This window comes from Schistosoma mansoni (genome assembly GCF_000237925.1).
Source record: "Schistosoma mansoni, WGS project CABG00000000 data, supercontig 0138, strain Puerto Rico, whole genome shotgun sequence".
Classification (NCBI taxonomy): Eukaryota; Metazoa; Platyhelminthes; class Trematoda; order Strigeidida; family Schistosomatidae; genus Schistosoma; species Schistosoma mansoni.
Window position 1 is genome coordinate 214,181 of NW_017386041.1, and position 26,187 is coordinate 240,367.

Sequence of the window (26,187 nt, forward strand, 5' to 3'; positions counted from 1 at the left end):
TCAATCTTCCATATTATGGGTGATAAGTTCCTTGATTTTTGGATAGGTCTATACAAAGAACAAGAAAATGAAAAAAAAGAATTACGCAGTATACAAAGAGATCACTACAAATAATCGATTGATTTAATTAACAAACAGTACTAAGTGAATTCAAACGTCACCCCATTGCACAAGCAAGTGGCTATCAAGACTCATTAGCTGAGTGGATAAAGCGATAGCGTTTGAAGCGGGAGGTACTGAGTTCGAGTCACAGAGTGAACATCAACTTTGAGATGCAAGTACATTCAGCTTTACGAATCCCAAATAGGACGAAACGCGCATCCTGGATTCCACTGCTTACCACTATCCATCTATGCTTATAAATATAAGAAATATTAGACTATTTTAGACAGATAAACGGTTATAATAGCAAAATCTAGAACAGTAGTGTATGATTTAAAGGTGCTATACTTTCTAACAAAATCTAATTGAAAAGATATTGGAGATAGAAAGTCTAAAACCTAGTACATAATATAAAGCAATAGTTAGTCACTTCGTGGCCTGTATATCGGATTATTACATACTGATAGTACTGCCAACTAAATTCATTGAAGCATATGTCGTAAATGATCACATCCAAAAGACACATTCAGTCAGTCAGTCTTTCACAACGTAGAACTTCATACGTACGTACGTACATCAGTTCGAGTTACCATACCACATTTACACAGAGATGCAGTTGTCCATTCAAATCCCATAGTGGTAGAAGTAGTAAGAGTATAAGCATTATGTGAAAGATTAGGGTTTGAAGATGTTATTCTAGGAGTATAATCCAGTGAAATAAATTTGGAAAGAGAAAAAAGATAGGAACATGAAGAATTCAGAAGATTAAAATTTGGCAGAACACAAAGAGTGGATGCACCTTCGCCATTGCAAACGATTTTGAACCATGTCATTCAAGGTCTCTAACCATCGATTGCTATCATCTCGCGGATCCCAACTAGGTAGTCTACACCTACCAACGTGTCTCAGTCCACTTGTCAATGACTTCATACATTTGTGCTATGTTTTGGTCTGGCCGCCCCTAGCTTTCTTCCAACCTACTCGTACACCATAAAACATTGCACGTGGGGGCAGTCGGTGGTTGGGCATACGTAACATGTCCCTATAAAACAACTTCGAAATATGATTGAGTATCACATGTATACCATAAATGATGTAGATTAGTTGGATCCCAGTTATTGAAACTGGCAATACTTCTCAAATGAGTGAAATAGTGAATCAAGTCATTTCACTTCTTAATAAAATAGAGATTAATGAAGGTTGTAGCACAGTAATGTATGATAAATATTCTGTGAAATGTTTAAAGAGATAATGAAAAACCTCTAATCTCGATTGAAGTTAACCAATGTTTATCAGGTGTTTTTTGTTACTATTACTTTTACAAGTAAGTGGAATCCACTGTCTTCTCGTGGCACCGGTGTTGTTTACGAAATTGAGAGGATGAAAAACGAATGTCCGGCGTTTCAACCGGGTTGGTGGATATGGAGGATCTACCTAGAGGAGTTGGTAAACCCTGATTCCAAACGGATGGTGTACATGGGCTCAAAGATTCTGAAGGAACAAATGGCGTATGAACCTATTATTGGTCACCAGCTACAATGGGATTGCAACTCCTGACGTTGCTCCACTGTCTTGTGGATCAGACCTTTAGGTCAAAGGCTCCGGGTATGAGCCTTCAAGAAAACCATCTGTTTCGGTCTGGGCATTCGGGCAGTATCACAGCCCATACATAAATGGAGTGACTTGTGTGGTGCATATGTATTCAGTGGCCCTTTGTACCAATATTTGTGTTCAAATAAATAAATAGTAAGTAAATAAGTAGAATCTAAAAAAATTTAAGGCTGTTGGCATATGTTAACTTCAGTTTTCGTCAGCGAGATATGTTCTTAGGGCTGACAGACGTTGATGAAAGTTCTACAGTGGTCCTATCAACTTACTTAAACTAATTTAAATTATATTCAAGTATCATAGGTGCTTTGTTGACTCTATTATACTTTTACGCTTACGCCTGTTACCCCTAGTCGAAGAGCATAGGTAGCCCACCAGCATTCTCCATCCAACTCTGTCCTGGGAAATCCTTTCCAGTTCTTTTCAGTTATTATTCATCCTTTTCATATCTGTCTCTATTTGCCGACGTAATGTGTTCTTTGGCCTTTCTCTTCTCCGCTTCCCTCCAGAATCCCAAGTTAGCGCTTGCCTCGTGATGCAGTTTGGTGATTTCCTTAATGTATATCCAGTCCACTTTCAACGTCTTTTCCTAATTTCCTCTTCAGCTGGAAGTTGATTTGTCCTCTCCCATAAAACTCTGTTGTTGATAGTATTGGGCCAGTGAATGTTGAGTATTTTGCTAAGATAAGTATCTATAAATACTTGTACCTTCTTGAAGATGGATGTAGTAGTTCTCATAGTTTCAGCTCCGTACAGTAGGACTGTCTTGACGTTCGCATCGAAGATTCTGACTTTGAAATTAGTTGACAGTTGTTTAGAGTTCCACCTAATAACTAGGACTAAATAAGGGTTATAACCCAGTGTGAGGATTTCAAACTATGATGTACAGTTAATGGTTAAGATTGGGAATTAGATTTATGATTTTCATCACAAACTGACATTATCTATAATGCCAAAACTCTATTTAGCCAAATGGATGAAGTGAATTTCGCGCCAAAATCCGAGACCTATTTTCTTATACCTGATTGGTTCATCCATAAACTATAGTCTCGCCGTTGTTAATTTAAACCCCATAGAGAGTTACTAATTGCTACGAATTGCTATCACAAAAGGTTTCATTATTGACCTCCATGAACTATAGCTGGTATCTCGCGGGTATAATTTGATGTTATAAAGTAATGAGGTAGGGTCTGGAGGTGGTTCTCAGTAGTAGTTGTGTAAAAAGAGCATAAATATAACGAAATATATTCTATGCCAGCGAATAGAAGTTAAAGAGTCTCGACTGAAGATCCGGCGTGCAGGATCGTGGATGTGCACTGCTGAGAGTCCTATAATCAAATAAACAATAATGTTTATTCTTATTTTGATTGGTAGAACTTCGCAACACACAAAGAATAACGTAATATCAGTCCAAATCATGAGTCAATTAAAGCTAGACCACCATGGAAAACCTGGAAGCACTGGACGGCTGTCTCGTCCCATTACGGTGGTTTATCGCTTAAGTGCTCTGGTGCGAGACTGGTAGGTTCTGGGTTCGAATCTAGCGGGTGCGGGATCGTGGATGCGCACTGATGAAGAGTCCCATAATAGGACCAAACGTCCGTCCAGTGCTTCCAAGTTTTCCATGGTGGTCTAGTTTCAATTGACTCCTGATTTCAACTATGAAAATACTGAAATCTCCACAAAACCCCTTCTGATCTGTAATATTAGTCCTTTTCTCTTCTCTACGTTTAATTTTTATCTTATAATCATGTAAGGAATACGATTTCAAATTATTCAATCAGGAAAGCTAGCCAGAAGAAAATATCGAGTCAGGCGATGTGATTCTATACACTTGTTGACCACCTCCAACCACCATCTTATCCTATACACTTGTATTTTGCATATATCTTACATGTATATATTAAAGGCAATATGTGAAGTTTAATAAGGCAGGCATGAAATTAAAATGTAAATAACGGTGTAAATAGATGAATCGAATCATCTTATTTGGAATCACTGAAGTGTTAGAAACCAATATAGAAAAACTTATTATAGTTAACCTATTTAAAGCCATGACTATGCTTCATTGTTCTTTATCTCTCCCATCCTCCCACCCTCTGTCTAGATCTTCAGCATGTATCCTACTGACAGATATCAATTAATGATTAATAATAATAACTCCTAGGGATACCACCCCTAACTCAGGGTCTGGAAAGTCGGAAAAATGGAGATTTCGCAAATGCGATAAAAATGATCTTGGTGGTCTTGTATTACTATTCCGACACCAGACAATGGGTTTTAAGCGTTCTTATGCCCTAACGCTTCAGGCTGAGCTGTTTCGCTTACTACCCTATATGTGTGTTGTATGCAGTATAAGCTTTATGGCCATGTAGAGCTGAAGGTCTTATGTGAGACTGGAGGTTCGCCATTGATATTATGGATGGTTCGGTACTACTTTAGCGAGTTTTGCTGGCTGTTCATGTGAAAAGTTGGTTTGCTGGTTAACCGATTTCATTCATACTGGTGGTTGCTTTTCAGTGTTCTCAAGGGCTTTTGTCATTGGAACATTGTAAGGCATATCGCTATTGCTAACATTATTGAGCTTGACTGTTGTGTAAGCGGAATGGGTCAACTTTGGCCTGTTCATGCTGTGCATAATTGATTTACGCGATCACTGATCGGAATATTTATACACAGGATGTGGATGAGTATATGAACGGAGCGAATGGTCCACCAGGGTGCTCGGTACCTGAGTGGTTGCGCCACAGTATTGAGCTGTATTGTTCGGATTGTAGAGTTGAAGCCTATATAGTGTCTGGTTCTCCTATAGGGCGGGATTGAGCTGCACTGTTTGGGTTGCCGCTTGAAAGTCTGGATGGTGTCTGGTTCTCCGGAAAACCAGTGCAAGAATACCCTGACCCATAAGGGTATATTATATAACTATAACTATAATAATAATAACCCCTGTAAATCTAAAATAAATCATTTAAATTACCATAGAGCTACTGCATTTTTTTGTCTAGATTTTTTGGACAATTCACCAGTTGCTTTATCATAAAGAGCCATTCTACGCATAGATTGCATAGCTACATGTGTATAACTATTAACAGGAATATTATTATACTTAGCCAAGCATATTTCTGGTTTTATTCTATAAAAAGGAAGAAAAAACAAGGTTCAATATATGAGGTGAGGCAGTTAAGAAGCATGAATAAAATAAACAGTGAATTTCTAGAATGCGTTATGGAACATTGAATGTATTACCTTATATCTGGGAACTTGATCTGCCAAGCTAAAGTCAGTCAGTCAGTCTGTCACGACATAGAACTTCATGCGTACGTACGTACATCAGTTCGAGTTACCATACCACATTTACACAGAGATGCAGTTGTCCATTCAAATCCCATAGTGGTAGAAGTAGTAAAAGTATAAGCATTATGTGAAAGATTAGGGTTTGAAGATGTTATTCAAGGAGTATAATCCAATGAAGTACATTTGGAAAGAGAAAAAAGATAGAGACATGAAGAATTCAGAAGATTAGAATTTGACAGAACACAAAGAGTGGATGCACCTTCGCTATTGCAAACGATTTTGAGCCATGTCATTCGAGGTCTCTAACCATCGACTGCTATCATCTCGCGAATCCCAACCAGGTAGTCTACACCTACCAACATGACTCAGTCCAATTGTCAGTGACTTCATGGATTTGTTCCATGTTTTGATCTGGCCGCTACTAGCTTTCTTCCAACCTACTCGTACACCATAAAACATTGCACGTGGGGGCAGTCGGTGGTCGGACATACGTAACACGTGTTCCAGCCATCTCAGCTGATGAAGTTTCACTACTTCATCTATCGATTTGCCATCCTTACCTAGTACTCGTTTCCTAACAACTGCATTACTCACCCGGTGGCCTCAGGATATACGAGCAATGTTTCGAAGACACCTATGATCGAATGGCCTATCAACACTTAGTAGACTGTTATTGGTAAAGTTCATTTCCTCACATTATTGATGTAGATACCGTTTAAATTATTGCTCACAAATGATGAAACCATGATTCAATACATGATAATGATGTTTTACGGCTAATATCAACCTAATTCTTTTCCGACTAGTGAATATAAAATCAATGTAAAGTTTGGAAAAGAAGTCGTTTATCGTTGAAATGGTCCACTCCTAAGAATTTAAAGGAAGATGATCAGTAATATAAGTATGGTATCGTTCTACTATACGGAGCTGAAACTTGAAGAACAATCACAACCATCATCAAAAAGATAAAAGTATTTCTAAACAATTGTCTACATAAAATACCGAATGTCCGTTGGCCGGATACCATCAGCGATAGTCTAGTGTAGGACAGGAAAAAGCAGCTTCCAGCTGGTGGATAGGACATACATTAAGGAAATCACCAAACTGCATCACGAGGTAAGTCCTAACTTGAAATGGTGAAGGGAAACGGAGACGAGGAAGTCCAAAGAACACACTTCGTTGGGAATTGGAAAGAGACATGAAAAGGATGAATAGCAACTGGAAACAAATGGACAGGACCTCCCAGGACAGAGATAGGTGGTGAATGTTGTTGGTTGGCCTATGCTACTCCACGAGGAGTAACAGGCGTAAGTAAGGAGGTAAGTAAGTAAGTATTCTTCACTGAAGATCTGATTTTCTCTATGTCAACATTGTTACAAGGTATTTTTTTTTTGACATTTAGATAAGATTCACTTTTATAAGCAGAGATGGATGATGGCTACAAGTGGAATCTAGGAAGCACGTTTCGTCTTATTTGAGAGTCGTCAGCTGGATGTGCCTGCATTCACTCTTCTATGGTAAAGTAGACAATCAATCAGACTTTTGAGTGTAAGGATTAATCGTGGCTAAGAAGTTGCAATTAGTGTGATCTATTCCATGGTAAACATTGATATCCTTCACTGATTGCTTAATATTACACCTGTTTGAATTGTTGAATATTGTGTGGAAATATCAGGCACTTTGGGTAATTCAAACCTTAATTTTCAAATCAACTCACTGGAGAATTTAAAACGGGGGAACAATAATGTCGCTTATTTATTAACCAACAACCATTCACTGATTATTCAGTAATATATGAAAATATTATTCTCTGTGTAATCTTTATAAGTAATGTAATTTGAATCATGAAGAAAAGATTGGTTGAAGTTAGACATTAACACCGTTAGATGACGGCCGGCTCAGTGGTCTACAGGTTAAGCGTTCGCGAGCGAGACCAATAGGTTCTGGGTTCAAGTCTCGCGGGGAGGGATCGAGGATGCATACTGTCGAGGAGTTCCATACTAGGACGAAGCGGCCGTCTAATGCTTACAGGTTTTCCAAAGTGGTCTAGCTTTAACTGACTCATGAATTCAACTATTAAATATAAATTAACCTAACAGTTTACGTAGGAAACATTTGGTAAAACTTACTGCTTCATAAATTCCAAACGATCTTGCAATTTAATGGCATTCTCATCAGTCACTATTGATAATTGTTTACGTATATTATTCACTAAATTCATGAACTTATGACTTGAAAATTCTTTAGGAACTTCATTCACATGACTTTTCACTGGCCTATCAAAGAAATTATAATCTCAATAACGGTAATTTCAATTTAGATAAAGATGTATAACAACCATTGAAACCACAAGTTGATATAAGCTAGGTCATCATTGAGAACCTGGGAGCGAAGGGAGGCAATTTTGTCTCGGTATGGGACTCCTCAGTAGTGTACATCCACGATCTCGCAAGCGGGAGTCGAACTCAGGATCTTAGGTCTCGTGCGTGAACATCTGACCTCTAGACACTGAGGCGGCATCCAACGGTGTTAATATCTATCTTCAATCAATCCATGATATTGCGCAACCCTTTATCAATTATTTCCGGTGAGTAACTGTCTCATATCTGACACGGATTGCACTCCAATGGTCACGCCCAACGCTTCCAGGTTTTCAATGATGGTCAATGATGGTGAAACTACTACAATCTCCCCATATTACCATACTTAAAAGTGTAAACGGCAAAACATTTTTCATACCATTCAGTTAGTTTACTTTAATAGAAAACTCATGTATATCTGAAATCGTTTTGTGGATATTGTAGTAATTTTAATGGTTGAGATCATAAATCAATTGAAGCTAGACCACCATGGAAAACCTGGAAGCACTGGATGGCCTTTTCGTCCTATTGTAGGACTCCTCAGTAGTGCGCATACACGATCCCCCTGCTGAGGAGCCCCACAACAGGACGAAACGGCCCTTCAGTGCTCACAGGTTTTCATGTATATTTGTTGGTAAAACGTTGAATGACTATTATCTACAACACGTCAGAGTAAAAATGCAGTACAATTTACTACAGTTACTCTTAAAGGATGTTCTTCTCTAAAACTGGATGAAATCATTAAACAATTAGCACATTTTTCAGTTTTTCATATGAAAGCATCGATGAGAATCGGCCAATTATTCATTTTTCCTTCTTGTTTTAGTATTCAATTACACTAAGTGCTTTTCACCCCCTTGTTGTTCAAAATACCAACACTCAACGTATTTCATTTGGTAATGTTCATTTGAATATTCCCATTGATGTTTAAGACTGAAGTTGATCAGTCTCTTATTGGCATATGTACATACTGTGTGTATTGCCTCGATATAGTCTTAATTCACAAGCATTCTAAGCAAAGATGGATTCGAGTCCCAAAGTGAACATCAACTCTGAGGTGCAGATACATCCAACTGACGAGTCTCAAATAGGACGAAACGTGCGTCTTAGATTCGACTTCTGGCCACTATCCATTTTTGCTTCGAATCAATTTATGTTTAAACAAGATATTCTATGTCAATTGTATCTATATAAAACGTTCATGAACCTAAATTTTATGTTTTCTTAGTATATACAATAAAGAAAACTACCTTTTCTCAATAGGTTTTGACGTGATTTGTCCTCTTGTTGTCAATTTTAGTTCTGATTCCTTTAAAGTTTCTTTATCCATTTCAACTTCTATCTGATGCTAAGTGAAAAATTTACAAAATAATCATGAAACAAATAATCAGTTCAAACATGTTTATACCATACAATTCATCATTTATAGTATGGCGTGGGTTACTTATATCCATATAAGTAGTATATAACGGTGGTCAGGCATAGAATGTATTTCAGTAGAGGATCAATAAGGAAAGAACGGGAACGAAACGCGGTTAGTATGAAAATGCATGAACAATGAAATTTGAGATAATGGACTGATATTTGCAAAAGAAACAGTCAATTTTGAGACGATGGATTGTTAATTTGCAAATTAACTATTTACTATATGGTTCTGTAATTTTGTTCCCAAATACATTCGGTTGTCCTTACCCGAGTTCTCCTTCATTACTAATAGTATGGAACTATATTACGAGTATAGAGAGAGTCATGTCTATGATTAATTTATAAGGTATTATCAATTATCTAATCACGTTATAACTTTAATGGTTGATTAAGCAAGTTATTTGGGAGGCACAACCCGACTCACACGTCTTCGTCGTGCCTCCTAGATCATCGGACTGGTTCCATGTACTAACGTGAGCGGCAACACAGGTGGTGGAGATCGACCTAATCAACCACTCTACCTATACTCACAAATGATTAGGATTGCTACAAAGAATCATTGCATAATTATTGTTGGTTCAATAAGAAAGAAAGAATGAATGAGGTAATGGTTCTGCATAAGCAATGCAAAAACAGCTATTGAGCCCCGATATTTGTGCCGTACTTCGATGTAGCACTGTTCTCCAGAACGGCATACTAGACTTCACCATGTTCTTATGGAAAGCAAGTTATTTGTATGCTTTATATGACAGTCATAAATTTAACCACCTTTATTCTGCTTACATTGAAAGACAAAAAACAAATCTTGTGTCAACATAAGTTAAAGAAGGTTTTCAAAAAGTAATATGTTAGTCAACATGATCTTTGCCAGATCTAATCATAATGATCAACCAATCTATGATAAACTGATACAATAGACCTATACATACTAATTTAAAGCATAATTCATGATAACTTATAATTATTACATCCATATAATAGTATAGGTATTAACTCCACCTGGAGCCCCTTTGGGACTACTGTCGGCCCCAAACCCAGATAAAGGAGGAGGGTTGGGCATCGGGTTAGAGATCCCATCCTGTACAAAACTAACTCGCTAGAACAAAACCTAACCAGAAGAAAAATAATTCAGTATAGGTATATTCACTTCAACTTACCACTAGTTCACTAAGCGTTTCTTTTGACAATTTATGAATATCATTTATACTATTGATCCATTGACTAAATAGATTAAAATGAAAAGAAAGATTCCTAGTAGATTTGATCAAAGATTGGATTGTTAAAATCATTTATTGAAGAAATATTTGTAAAAATGAAAGGGGATTAATTCATAATATATGGATAAATGAAGTCATGAGTCAATTGAAGCTAGACCACCATGGAAAACCTGTAAACACTGGACGGCCGTTTCGTCCTATTGTGGGACTCCTCAGCAGTGCGAATCCACGATCCCGCCTCGCGCTAGAGCACTTAACCGACAAGCCGTCTAGTGCTTTTAGGTTTTCCATGATGATCTAGCTTCAATTAACTCATGATTTCAACTATGAAAATACTGAAATCTCCACAAAAACCCCTTCTGATATGGATAAATATTATGATGTGTATGTGCTAATGATGTCGATAGATATAAATACTATGTACCATCAATCAGTAGTGAAATATCTGGCAGCAAATGGTTAAGAAGATCTAAGAAAAGAGAACGAGAATAGAGAATGATTGGTGTGGAAACGAAAGAACGATGAAGTCTGTGACACTTGATTGACATTTTGCAAATGAACTATTTACTGTATGGTTCTCAGATTTGACTAAGTAATTCTGTAAGATTGTGTTCAAATACATTCCTTAACTTGTATGGATACGACGTTAAAAGCCAAGCTAGGAGTTCTCACTGATTAATCATGTTGTAGTGAACAAAAACACAAATGAGGACAATTGAATTTATTTGAACACAAAATTACAGAACATCTTAATTCAAATCTGAGAACCATATAGTAAATACTTCATTTGCAAAATGCTAGTCAATTGTCTCAAACTTGACTGTTCGTTTTGCAAATATTAGGCTGCTGCTACACTGGCTGCCCTCATCTGCATCTGTCAGCTGAGTCCTCCTTGCATAACGCTTTAGATAATTTAGTCATTAAGTGTTAAATACCTTCATACAATACTGATCTCCCTTTCTGTCATCATGTTTCATTAATAGTATTTTCTATTTTTATTAAAACTGTCTTCATATTATAAACAAAGATGGATAGTGACTAGCAGTAAAATACAGGACTCGTGTGTCATCCTATTTGGGACCTGTCAAGCTGGATGCACCTGCACCTCAGACTTGTTGATCCCCACTCTGAGACTCGAACGCAGTACCGTCCGCTTTAAACGCCATCGCATTTTCCACTCAGCTACTGAGTCTTGATAGCCACTTGTTTGTGCAATGGGGTGAAGTTTAAATTCACTTAGTATTGTTTATTTGAATGCTCCCATTCATGTTTAGGACTACAATTGATCAGTCTCTGACTGACATATGTGCATACTGTGTATATTGCCTCAATGTAGCCTTAATTTACAAGCATTATAAGCAAAGATGAATAGTGGTTAACAGTGGAATCCAGGAGGCGCATTCATCTTAGTCTATAAAGTAGTCTCAACTTACAAATTGTCTCCCTAATGTATGAAGACTATGATAAAGAAATAAAAATTTAAGTTTCGTACCATACTACCTGTTATTTTCTTCACAGAGTACATGATTTTCATATAGTTGAAATCACGAGTCAATTGAAGCTAGACCATCATGGAAAACCTGGAAACACTGGACGGCCGTTTCGTCTTATTGTGGGACATTATTTTCACTGACTGAATCAATTGATTTCATTAAAAACTTAGTGTGAATGTATTTTAGTTTGCGAATAATGATTAATTATTGATCCGATGTTATAAACGATAAGGATGCTGATTATAACTCTAGGGTTTCTTGTTATAACAGTCCTTTCACTTTTCATAAGTATGTGGGACGTTAATTTACCTTAGATGAATATCTACACTAGATTCCCTCCCGGCGTCTATTCTAAAGGACTTCAACACAACTCAGATCAAGAACACGAGATTAGCCTGACTATAACGTCAATATATTTCCACACCAAAATCCGACACAAGAAACAGTCAATCAATAACAGTCAGGATAGGGGAATATACATAACACATATAACACCTATCACACTATCTACATGTCTGACTCATCAAGACAACCATTCATTGTCATTCTCGCCCACACATCATTCGACATGAGGAATCATAGATGCAAACTGCTGAGGAGCCTTATATTTGGACGAAACAACCATTCAATGCTTCCAGGTTTCCACTGATTATCTAACATTATTCCATTCATGATATCAATCTGAATGTTATCAACTGTGACAGAATATCACCATGGCACTTTTTATCAATCTTTATTCATGGAGTTAATATGAAAAAAGGGGGAACATGAAAAACAAAAAAAAAATTTTTTTCCCAAAAAAAAACAAAAAAAAAACGAAAACACAAAATTATTTAAACAAACTTTTCATTTTTTTTCAAAGTGTTTTCACTTTTTAAAAATTGTACACATTTTTTATTAGATATATTAAGATCTGATTGATTGATTATTGATGATCGATTAAAATTCTTATTGATTATTGAAAATTGATCAGGTAATGATTGTTCATTAATATCTATTAAATCAATGAAATATAATCAATAATATGAATAAATTAATGAATGAAGAAGTTTCATAAAACTGATCGAAATAACCAAAATTTTAATATAAAGTTATGAGATGATATTGTGGTGTGGATTACTTATTTCCATATAAGTAGTATATAACGATGGTCGAGCATTGAATGTATTTCAGTAGAAGATCGATAAGGAAAAAAACAGGAATGAAGCGCAATCGGTATGATAATGCATGCACAATAATAATCGGAGACTATGGACTGATATTTGAAGAAGGAATAGTCAAGATTGAGACAATTAATTGATAGTTTGTAAATTAACTGTTTACGGTATGGTTGTCAGATTTTAGTGAGACAGATTGTAATTTTCGTGTCTAATACATTCGATTGTTCCCACTCGTGTTCTTGTTCACTATAATATTAGTTAAACTAGTGAAAAGAACTAGAATATAGAACACACATCTAGATACATCCAGCCGACGAGTCTCAATTGGGACGAAACGCGCGTCCTGGATTCCATTGCTAAACACTATCTATTTTTGCTTAGAATGCTTATGAATTAAGGCTATATCGAGGCAATACACACAGTATGTAAATATGCAAATAAGAGGCTGATCAATTGCAGTCCTAAACATCAATGGGAAGATTTGAATAAACAATACTAATTGAATTTAAGCTTCATCCCATTGCAAAAGCAAGTGGCTATCAGGACTCAGTAGCTGAGTGAATAACACGATGGCGTTTAAATCGAACAACACTGGGTTCAAGTCCCAGAGTGAACATCAACTCTGAGATGCAGGTACATCCAGCTGACGCGTCCCAAATAGGAAGAGACGCGCGTCCTGGATTCCATTGCTAACCACTATCTATCTTTGCTTAGAATGCTTATGAATTAAGGCTTTATCGATGCAATACATACAGTATGTACATATACCAGTAAGAGACTGATCAGTTGTAGTCCTAAATATCAATGAGAAGATTCAAGTAAACAATACCTAGTGAATCCATACATCCAAGTATTTATATATTTGTGATTGAGATCATGAACCGATTGATGCTAGACTACTATTGAAAGCCTGGAAGTGTCGGATGGCCTCAAGCGGGATTTTGGATGAGCACTGCTGAGGTGTCCTACAATAGGATGAAACGACCGTCCAATGCTTTCAGATTTTCAATAGTGGTCTAGCATCAACTAGTTCATGATCTTAATCAAAAACATAATAATCTACCTGGAAGCACTGAACGGCCGTTTCGTCCTATTGTGGGACTCCTCAGCATTGCGTATCCACGATCTACCTACCAGTCTTGAGCGCGAGCACTTAACCGTTAGACCATTGAGTCGGCATCAAATGGTGTTAATGTCTAACCTCAACCAATCCACGGAGTTGAGTAACCATTTCACCAATGTCTTCATTGAGTTGATATCTCACAACAGACCTGGTTGTACTCCCCTGGCCACTACTGCTTCTCATTAGAACTCCAGGAAATACCTCATGGATCCAGTCACTAGTGAGCATATGATAAGGGGGTTTTTGTAGAGTCCCACAATAGGCCCAAACGGCCGTTTAATGCTTCCAGATTTTCCATGGTGGTCTAGCTTCAATTGACTAACGATTTCAACTATATATATATATATATATATATATATATATATATATATAAAATAAATGAAATGGTTTAATTTTCAAACTGTTCACATTGACTATAGTGAACAAGTTCTTGACAAGTAAGACAATTACTCAATACCTTTAATTAATCTATTATTATTATTAAGATAAGTAATTTATATTACTTACCGAATTTCGTTAGTTTATTGATTGATTGCGATTTCATAATTGACGATGAAGGTGTTGGACATCTTTGTTCAGATGATAATGTTCCAGATTGTAAAGAATTCAAACTATTCGTTGAACCAAGCTAAAAATAAAACATTAATCTATTAAAAAAGATCACATTAGGAAAATTTATCTAAGATATAATTGTTGTTCCTTTAATCTACACTTAACATTTTGAGAAGCAACCTCAGTACAATGAAGGATGGTTGCGCAATTTCATGGATTGGTTCAGGTTAGACATTAACACTCTCGAATGCCAGCTCAGTCGTCTGCAGGTTAAGCGTTCGCGTTCGGGACGGGATAGTGGATGCGCACTGCTGAGGAGTTCCATAATAGGACGAAACGACCTTCCAATTTTTTCAAGTTATCAATCATAGTCTAACATCAATCCATGATCATGATCTCAATCAAAACATATAATAAGATATATTTTATTAGACCTCAGTACAATGGAAGATGGTCGCAAAATTTCGTGGATTGGTTCAGGTTAGACATTAACACTACTGGATGCCAGCCGGCCCACTGGTCTGCAGGTTAAGCTCTCGTGCATGAGACTGAAGATGCTAGGTTTGAATCCCACGAGGAGGGACTGTGGATGCGCACTGCTGAGGAGTACCACAATCGGACAAAACAACCGTCCAGTGTTTCCAAGTTTTCAATGGTAGTCTAACATCAATCCATGATAATGATCTCAATCAAAACATATAATAAGATATACTTTATTAGGCTTATGTAAACTAACTTGCTGATTACGAAATTTGGTCTTTGTTTGTTTATAATTTGTATCATAAATAAAGTCATGCCAGACTTGATCAGCTTGATTTTGTTGATCATACACTTCACTTATTTCTGTTGTTGGATCATTTGAACTAGTTAATTAAAGTAGAAAAAGTGTAAAATCATAAGTTATGTAAAAATTAGTACTTTATATATGAAGTTATTTACTTACGCCTGTTACCCCTCATCGAGGAGCATAGGCCTCTCACCAGCATTCTCCATCCAACTCTGGCCTGAGCCTTCCTTTCCAGTTCTTTCCAGTTGTTATTCATCCTTTTCATTTTCTATTTCCCGACGTAATGTGTTCTTTGGCCTCCCTCTTTTCCGCTTCTCTGCCGGATTCCAAGTTAGGGATTGCCTCGTGATGCAATTTGGTGATTTCCTTAATGTATATCCTATCCACTTCCAACGTCTTTTCCTAATTTCCTCTTCAGCTGGAAGTTGATTTGTCCTCTCCCACAGAAGGCTGTTGCTGATGATATCTGGTCAGTGAATGTTGAGTATTTTGCATAGACAACTGTTTATAAATACTTGTACCTTCTTGACAATGGATGTAATAGTTCTCCACGTTTCAGCTCCGTACAATAGGACCGTCTTGACGTTCGTATTAAAGATTCTGACTTTGAAATTAGTTGGGAGTTGTTTTGAGTTCCATATGCTCTTCAATTGTAGAAATGCTGCCCTTGCTTTGACAATCCTCGCCTTTACATCTGCATCCAATCCTCCTTGTTTATCAACGATGCTTTCCAGGTACGTGAATGTTTCCACCTCTTCCAGAGTTTCGCCAGCTACAGGCGGAGTTATATATGAAGTAGTGATATTTAAAACTGTTATTGTGATCAACCGAAAAGCTCGGTAATTTGCACAGTATAGAGTTAAGAAAATTGTTGAATTTCATTGAAATCATGATCTGATCAGTGTAAGATCACCAGTAAAAAGCTGGAAGGACTGGATGGCCGTTTCGTTTTAGTATGAGACTTTTTAGAAATGAGTATACACAATTCCATACATGGGATTCAAGCTAAGGATCTTCGGTCTCACGTAAACTCTTTACCCCAAGACCACTGAACAATATCCACAATCTCATATTGATAATTACCATGTGTTCACTACTGACTACCTTTAAGAGATTATTCTCGGAGTTTTAGTGAAAAGCCTTGATCAGTGGAGTTCAACCGTGTTTAGTACGAGACAGTTACTCACCGAAGGCAATGGGAGATGGTTACGTAATATCATAAATTGACTGAATTTAGACATTAACACGGTTCTCTATCAGCTCAGTGCTCTAGAGGTTATGTGTCCACGAGAGACTGGAGGTGCTGGGTTCGACTCCCAAGTGAGGAGCACCATGCCGGGACGAAACGGCCGTTCAATGTTTCCAGGTTCTCAATGGTGGCATAATGTTGATCGGTTCATGATGTCAATGAAACAGTAGTTTCGTTACTTCTGTTTCTTAAGTATTTCTGACAAGCTAACTCTCGACTAATGATATCCGAGCATTTTCTTGTAGCCTATTTGTCTTATAATTGGTTTAGTTGGCTTCAGGTATACAAAATTGATGGAACTAACTCATTTATTCTATGTAACTGCGAATTTATATACAGTATGAATATTGACAAAATGACCCCATTAAATGTCATGTTCTTCATGATCTTCAATCCGAGTATAGGTCTCAGATTCATTCTGAGTAGCTCACTGATCTTTTAAGACTGTACTGTCGCAATTATCTTCTCCTAGTTTAAATATGCATCAGAGAATTTATTGAATCTTCTTTTTATTGTAGAACATCAGCAAATGTAGTTAACATTCATAATAATTCAATCTAAATGTTATATCCCTAAGTGAATTACGAAGGTTAACTCTGAGAACTATTTATGGGCTAATATGATATGTATATTTCCTATTGTATAATTGTTAAGTGACTAAACTATTCATATTCGTGTCCCTCTTATTATAAGCTTCATTTTGACCCATAGACTATTACTGTACGATTTACCATTTCTGAGTTATCCCCAGTCCATTAATTATTGTTCCACCTATTCACAGCCACATTTGGCTAAATCTTGTACAAATATTATTTTCTATTTTCTGGTATGATGTGATCTGTTTGATTGGTATATAAACCCAGTATATTTGACAATAATAATGATTCATATTGCAGAGGCTGTTAGTGGTGTTGTGGACTTAACTGGCTTGGCTGGGCAGAAAGCAGGACTGACAAGTACTCTAGACTGCTCATACGGTTTCGTGTGTATCATCGGCCTGATCGATAATTCACTCCTCTTTAATTGGCGGCATCTTTACGTCATATATTAAACACGGGCACTCATACACAAGTTAACTGTTATGGCTCGTAGGTTGAACGCTTTATTCGGATCCTAGCTATTCGGATAACCCCAGGCTAGCACTACTCAGCGACTTGAAAGACCAGAGAGAAGACACGAGTATCAGAGAAGCACTTTACTACAAGGTTCAATTATGTACAGAAAAAACAGGGGTTTTATAGTAATTAAAAGACCTTGAGATTCCATAGTAGCAGTATGTTAAACAGCCAATCAGGACCTCGTTATTTTAGTAGCATAGCTTCTAACTAATCGCTGATTGGTTGGGCTCTTTATGAGCCTCTCTGGAGGCTCTGATAGAGTTTATTGTAAGCCGACCTAACATTAACACACTAAATAACTCTTAAACAAATAGGCTAATTACAACATTTATACAGTTGAAAAATAACTCGATCAAACATCCAAGTAGGTCAGAATGAAGTTAGAATTCAACTTGATAATTCAATCAAAAGTATTCTCACCTCAGTTTCCACGACGCTGATATTGGTCTCCATTTGAAATCAAGTTCAGGATGACTTAAATTATACATTTGTTCCATAATCCATAAAACACAACAGATTTGTGTAAATATAATATCCCTATATGAAAAATTATTTTGATGAGAATAAAATTAGGAGGGGTTTTTTGTGGATATTTCAGTATTTTCATAGTTAAAAGCGTAAGTGAACTGAAGCTAGACCACCAAGGAAAACTTTGAAGCACTGGACGGTCGTTTCGTCCTAAGGTGGGACTCCTCAGTAGTGCACATCCACGGCCTCGCCTCGCCAGATTCGAACCCATGACCTATCGGTCTCGCTCGCGAGCACTTAACCGATAGACCACTGAGTCGGCTGGCATCCGACGGTGTTGATGTCTAACTTCAGCCAATCCACGAAGTTGAGCAACCATTCCACCAATGTCTTCAGTGAGTTGATATCTCCCAACTGACCTGGTTGAAATCCACTGGTTACTGCTTCTCACTTGAACTCCAGGAAATACCTCAAGGAGCCAGTCACTAGTGAGCATATGATAAGGGGGTTTTTGTAGAGTCCGGCAATAGGCCCAAACGGCCGTCCAGTGCTTCCAGGCTTTCCATGGTGGTCTAGCTTCAATTGACTCATGCTTTCAACTATAAAAATAAAATTGCTGTTAAGGAGAATGAATTACTCAAATAAAATGAGTCTTTCATTAGTTATTCACTAAGATTACTATTATAGTAGATTAAAACCGAATGCGTAGATTGACACTGAAGAGTCTGACCCATTAAGATTGGATCAATGTTATCAAATTGATTTTAAACAATCAATTCTTAAAGGAATGGTTAACTATATAAATCATTATAACATCTTTGGAGTGATAAACATAATTGCTAGAATCATTCATTTCTATTTTCAATATTACTCACTCGTTCAAAGTAAAGACCGGTGTCAGGCAAGGTTGTTTACTTTTACCCTTTCTCTTTCTCCTGGTGATCGATTGGATTATGAAGACGTAAACATCTGGGGGAAAGCATGGGATACAATGGACAGTTAGGATGCAGCTGGACGATCTAGACTTCGCGGATGATGTGGCTCTCCTATCGCACACGCAACAACAAATTCAGGAGATGACCAGTGAAGCTGCAGCCTCAGCAGCAGTAGGTCTCAACATATACAAAGGGAAAAGCAAGACTCTTCGATAAAACACAACATGCATCAATCAAATCACCTTTGACGGAGAAGTTTTAGAGGATGCAAAAACTCTTACATATCTGAGCAGCATCATTGATGAACACGGTGTATCTGATGCAGATGTGAAGGTGCGGATCGGCAAAGCAAGAGCAACATATCTACAATTGAAGAACATCTGGAACTCAAAACAATTGTCAACCAACACCAAAGTCAGAATTTCCAATGCAAATATCAAGACAGTTCTACTGTATGGGGCGGAAACTTGGAAATCTACGAAAGTCATCACCCAGAAGATACAAGTGTTTATTAACAGCTGTCTACGCAAGACACTTCGGATCCGTTGACCATATACTATCAGCAACAACGTACTGTGGGAGAGAACAATTCAGATTTCAGTGGAGGAAGAAATCAGGAAGAAGCGCTTGAAGTGGGTAGGACACACGTTGAGAAAATCACCTAATTGCGTCACAAGACAGGCCCTCACTTGAAATCCGGAATACCAAAGGAGGAGAGAAAGACCAAAGAACACATTACACCGACAAATGGATACAGATATGAGAAGAATGAACAACAATTGGATAGAAATAGAAAGGGGGGTTCAGAACTGAGTGGGTCGAAGAATGCTGCTCGGTGGCCTATGCTCCATTGGGGGTGACAGGTGTAAGTAAAGTAGTAAAAAAAATTTGAATCACTGAATAAGTCAATTAAAATACAATTTAATTTACCTAACTGAATCACCATCATCATCATCGTCATAATCTTTTTCCTTTTTATCCCCTTTGACTTCTTCTTTCGAAGTTATCGACTTATAGGTATCACATAGTTGACTAGAATGTAACTCTGTACCAAAATCTGGTTTGCATATATTGAAAAATCTTGGAGTAAAAGGTCTTTGTGATTCAGTATACCATTGTTTATATTGTTTAAGACGTCGATGTTCAGTAGCTGAAGTCAGATGATTTTCAGATTGTTTAATTTCACTTGATAATTCTCTAAAAAAATTGTTTGTAAAAACAAAATATTGTTAGATTTATAGACAAAGATGAATAGTGGCTAACAGTAGAATACAGGACTTGTGTTTCGTCCTATTTGGGGCTTGTCAAGCTGGATGTACTTGCATCCCAGAGTTGATCTTCACTCTGGGACTCAAACCCTGTACCGTTCGCTTCAAACGCCATCACGTTATCCACTCAGCTACTGAGTCCTTATAGTCTCTTGCTCGTGCAATGGAGTGAACTTTAAATTCGCTTAGTATTGTTTAGTTGAACCTTCCCATTGATGTTTAAGACTAAAATTGATTAGTCTCTTATTGGCATAAGTGCATCTTGTGAGGATTACCTCAATATTGTCTTAATTCACAAGCATTATAAGCAAAGATAGATGGTGGCTAGCAGTGTAGAGTGAAACACATGATTAATTAATTCAATAAAGATTTTCTAAAACTATATCAACCAATTGCGATTATGATATACGCTTTCATGTGTTCACTAGTGACTAGCTTCAAGATAGATTTCCCACAGTTCTAGTGAGAAGACGTAACCAGTGGAGTCCAATCCGAGTTGGGTGTGAGATAGTTATCCACCTCAGACAATGGGTAAAGCGTTGTGCATGCTCATGGATTGGTCAAAGGTAGACATCAACTCCGTTAGATAACGGCTCAGTGTCTAGAGGTTAAGTGTTCTTACGCGTGACCGAAGGTCCTAAGTTCGAATCCCATGTATGCGATCGTGGATGCGCACTGTTGAGGAGTCTCATTCTACCGGAACGAAATTACCGTCTAGTGCTTCCAAGTATTCAATGGTGATCTAACTTAGATCGACTTGTGATTCAAACTCTGAAATGACTACAATCTTCACAAATTCCCATACTAATTTCAAATAAATACAAACACGAATTGTATAGATGTATGTTAGAAGTATAATATTGACTTGTATATATATTTAGATAATGGTTTAAATTATTTTTCCTGGTTAGCGTTTTTTCTTAGCGAGTGATAGTTGACAGTTTCATATCATAAGCTATAAACAGTGTTGTATACTGATATAACAGACCTATAAGACATAGGTCAAATCCTAAGATCATCCGATTGATCAAGATTTGGATTCTTTTTCCTAAGGAGTGAAACACACATTACTGATTCAAAAATATGACCTGAATTTCTAAGAATTTACAAAGGAATGAGTATACATTATGTTTTTCAATTAGTTTCAAGTGAATAAAGCTTTCGTCTCACTCTCAATCTTCTTATTCAAGTATCTTGAGTGCTGTTAGAGATATGAGGGCAGTTATCACTTGTCGGTTGCCCACACCGTGGAAGAGTTCTTCTATAGGTACCTGAAAAAGAAATCTGGTTAGAAGTTGTCTTAATGACCTGAGAGCGTGATCGCAGTGTCCAAGGGACAACTTCTTGAGGTCGGTCGCATACGACCTTTATGTGGGTGATTTTTGTGTTAGCTCCGTACTTGTTGGGACCTTACCGCCGGAGACGGAAATCCGTGGGATAAGGCAAGGTGTGCATTTTTAGGGTCGACCTTTTCTAACCCCACCCCTCCTTGTGGGAAGACAGCATCTCTGTCATGCTGGTTGTCTGAAGGAAACACCTTACTGCTGTCACACCTCTGTACAGTCAGCAGTACGACTTCACCTTCGGATCTTGGGTTTGCTGCTTTTAGTCTTACCGCTCTTCAACCGACCTGTCAGGCGTGATAGGACCTTGAGGAACGATTGTTCCAGCCAGTATAACTCGATTAGTTCATCACGATAGGCAAGCCCTACCACCACGTCAAGGTAGCAGCAACGGTCGGGTTGATGAGGTTGTGAATTTTCATCGACTGAGATGCTTGAGCCACGTGTGAGGTATGCCTGAATACCGATTACCACGACGCACTATGATGACTAGTATTGGGGATGGTTGGAGGAGAGTGAGGAGCGACCAAACCAAAACGTGGCATCAGTCCACAAAGTCACTAACTTCTAGTCTGAGCCATGTTGGTAGATGCAGACTACTTGATTGGGGTCCATGTGACTATCGTAACCAATGGTTGGAGACTCTAGGTGACATGGCTCAGAATCGATTACAATGGCGTAGATGTATACACTCTTTATCTTCCCTTAAACCTTGAGATCAAAATTGCTTCATATCTTTCTTCCCATCCTTATATACAACCTTTCTTTTATATATTACCAGCACTAAATTAACTACTTCTATGAATCCGGTGTTCATCTTGTTGTGCTAACGAGGTATGACAACTTGGACTAATGCGTATATATGCCCGGTCCTACGTTGTAGCTGACTGACTGACTATTCAAGTATCTGATTTAGGCTCTTAAATAGGAATCTTGTGTATCATTATCAGTGTAGTATAACACTTACTTTGTTTTACTTAAAGGAATTTTCAAATCACAACCATTAGCAATTAAATTATTCATTAATTCACGTATTTCTGGTTCTTCATCAAGTAGATCATCTTCGTCGATTTCATTAATTGATTCACCTGATAGAAAATTCAAAGTAGAATGAATGAAAATTGATGGTAATATCTTTCAGGAAATTTCAATAGTGTAATATAAGAAGACGAAGATTATCAGAACTATGTAGTGATATATCAGGGCAATCCATTACGAACAGTCTGATTACACTTCATATACTTGTTAATAGCATTTATATAAAAGATCGAATAGGCTAGAAATTGAGGGTAAGGGGAAAGAAAGATAGTAAAGAAGATAATATGAAAACACTTACTTGTTATTGTTTACTTAAATGTTTCCATTGATCTTTAGGACTGCGATTGATCAGTCTCTTATTGGTATATGTGTATCCTGTGCGGATTATCTCGGCACTGCCTTAATTCACAAGCATTCTAAGCAAAGATGGATAATGGTGACTATCAGTGGAATAAAGAACATGCGTTTCGTCCTATTTGGGACTCGTCAAGCTGGTAGCACCTGCATCTCACAGTTGATCCCCACGCAGAGTTCATCTTCACTCTGGGACTCGAACCCAGTACCGCTCGCTTCAAACGCCATTGAGTTATCCACTTAGCCACGGAGTCCTAATAGCCACTTGCTTGTACAATGAGGTAAAGTTCGAATTCACTTGGTATTGTTTACTTGAATCTTCCCATTCATATTTGAGACTGCAATTGATCAGTCTCTTATTGGCATATGTGCATACTGTGCGTATTGTCTCCATATTTGAAACCACATCACACTGGATAATAAGGTAATATTACCAGTGTCTAAGGTGTGAACAAACTGTTTTTGAATACACAAAGGTGGGGAGTGAATTTTCGTATGGCTAAGGCTTCAATAAACATTGGTATACCCCCTTTTACACTTTTATACAACACCACAAAACCCGAGTTAAGATCAATCTTATGGCTTGTTTCGATTATATGTTTGGCTATAGAGGATGATGGATGTTTATCCTCTACTCTTCTTATTGGGTCATTTGCTTCTATTTGTTTCTGCAACCATTTTCGTACATGTTCACACGCCCTAATTTTCGGATCACGTTTGCTCATCCCTATGTATGTGTGACCACACACACATTTAATTTGGTAAACACAGTGGGAGGTGACATAATCGTTTTCATGTCTTTTAGGCTATGGATGAAGCATGAACCTTGTTCTTTCCTCGATTATGACTTTTTCTGCATAATACACCATGTTAATGACTGATTTCAGCCTTTGTTTCAATAGAAAATTATTTGAATCACCTTTAAATGGTAAGGTGATGTAGACAGGCTTTTTCATTCCCAAGGCTATTGTAGGTGCTGGTTTGGTCGTGGAGCTTGCATCGTTCTTCTGAACGACATCATTAGCACAAACTTCGAGTAGATAATAATTATTTTAATAATAAGTAAATATATAGTCAGCATGAATAATTTCAGGTTTAATTTGTTTATTCTGGTTAGCGTTTTTTTCAGTAAGGATTTCTTTTCTACCCCATGTCCAACCCTCCTCCTTGACCCTACCATGGGACCGGGAGTAACTCTAAAAGAGCTACTGGTGGATACTCAATGTTCGTTGGCCGGATATCATCAGCAATAGTCTACTGTGGGACAGAAAAAACCAGCTTCCAGCTGAAGAGGAGATTAAGAGAAGACGTTGGAAGTGGACAGGACATACACTACGGAAATCATCAAACTGTACCACGAGGTAGAAATGGTCACGCAATTCCATGGATTAGTTCAGGTTTGACATTAACACTACTGGATGCCGGCCGGTTCAGTGGTCTACAAGTTAAGCCTTCGCGCGTGAGACCGAAGATGCTGGGTTTGATTTATGCGTGTTGGATCGTGGATGCACACTGTCGAGGAGCCCTACAATAAGATGGAAAGGCCATCCAGTGTTTCTAGTTTATCAATCGTAGTTTAACATCCATCGATTCATGATCTCAATCAAATACTTAATCATCTCCACAACCCCATATTGACACAATAAACAACTCACCATTCGAATGATTTTGTTCATTTAATGTATATGCACGAGTTGGAGGTATGATTCGACTTTTTCTTGCCTCTATAACTTGATTATATAAATTCCAGAAGTTATATACCTGAAGAAATAAACGATATGAATTTCAATGAAATAAGTTTACAGATAGAATTTCAAAGTTTGAGATCATACACATACATAAACGAACTATACAGTTCTGAATAGCTAAATCAAGTTAACGAATACATTCATTAAAATAGCTTCATGAGGGAATTCTCGGAGTTCTAGTGAGAAGCCATGACCAGTGGAGTTAATCCATGTCAGGTAGAGACAGGTATTTATCCACAATGGAAGATGGTCTTGAAATTTTATGGGTTGGTTCAGGTTAGACATTAACATCGTTGGATGCCGGCTCCGTGGTCTAGAGCTTGAGCGTTCGCGTGCGACACCGAGGGTCTTGAGTTGGATTCTTGTGAGTGGGATCGTAGATGCACACTGATGAGGAGTCCCGTGCTAAGACGAAACTGCCGTCTAGTTGATAAATCTTGCTAATTGAACGCTATACTCGGATCCTAAGCTTGTCTCGTGAACCACAAGCTGAATCTACACAGCGACTTGAACACGAGAGAAAGGGCGTGAAATATACGAGAACTACTTTACTCCAAAGGTCCATTCCTGTACAGAAAATACAGGGTTTTTATAGTATTTTAGAAGTCCTTGGGTTTTCCTGAAAATTCTAGAATACCAATAAACATAGTAACAGTGTAGTAATCAGCCAATCAGAAACTCGACGTGTGACTTTCCACTTTCGTGATGTTTCTAGCAAAACTTCTAGTCAAATGCTGATTGGATAAAATGCTTCTTAATGCTCCCTAAGCCTTTCTTGTCTATTGTGAGCAATTTTCTGGATCGCTCCAACACAGTTTTTCCAGGTTTCCAATGGTGGTCTAACATCAATCGATCTTTGAGCGACTCTAAAGTAACTGAGAATGTTCCCCTAGTTACTAGGGCTAAATGAAGGTTTTAAGCCAGTGTAAGGATTTCAGATTAAGGTTAGGAATTATATTTCGGGTTTTTCATTACGAACCGATATAAGCTCAAATGCCAAAACGATATTTAACCAAATGGTTGAATGAATTTCACGCTAATATCCAAGACGCGCCATACTAAATCTGATTAGTTCGGCCATAATTTATGGTCTCACCTCTTATATTCAGGACATTAATCAGTGATGAAATCTAGAATGTTACCAAGAGAAGCATTTTGATGGAGTTTTCTTCTATGAGCTGGATGGTTTGGTCGCGGAGCTTTCATCGTCCTTCTGAACAACAACAACATCGAGGTGTACAGGACAAGCTGTGAACCACATATGGGGAAATTCGAACACTTCACTTCTACCCGAAGTTTGCGCTGATGATATCGTTCAAAAGGACGAGGATGAATGCTTTACGACCAAACCATCCAGCTCAGACAACAAAACTCCATCAAAATCATCCACCTGAGCTACAAATCTTCTCCACCATCTCAAGAGAAGCATTACTAGACCTACATAGTTGATAAAATCAAATCAAATGAAACATATAATAATTGCATACTTTTTGTATTATTTCTTGGTGTAGTATACCAAAGAAGCTTCTTCCATGTTTCACACAT

At 37.6% G+C, this 26,187-nt stretch overlaps 1 protein-coding gene and 1 non-coding gene across 2 annotated transcripts; one reads left to right on the forward strand and one right to left on the reverse strand.

The window, feature by feature from the left end:
- Window positions 1-26,187, reverse strand: Smp_125610 (hypothetical protein; the record flags this gene model as incomplete). Its single annotated transcript, XM_018788520.1, has 11 exons — window positions 1-48; window positions 4,696-4,843; window positions 7,134-7,280; window positions 8,615-8,712; window positions 9,947-10,010; window positions 12,343-12,493; window positions 14,290-14,410; window positions 15,071-15,197; window positions 19,822-20,088; window positions 22,470-22,590; window positions 26,130-26,187. 11 exons carry the CDS (start codon window positions 26,185-26,187, stop codon window positions 1-3), a joined length of 1,350 nt encoding a protein of 449 aa, XP_018646525.1.
- Smp_tRNA_00494_Pseudo_TTG.1.1 lies at window positions 190-261 on the forward strand. The gene has a single exon. It is a non-coding gene (tRNA).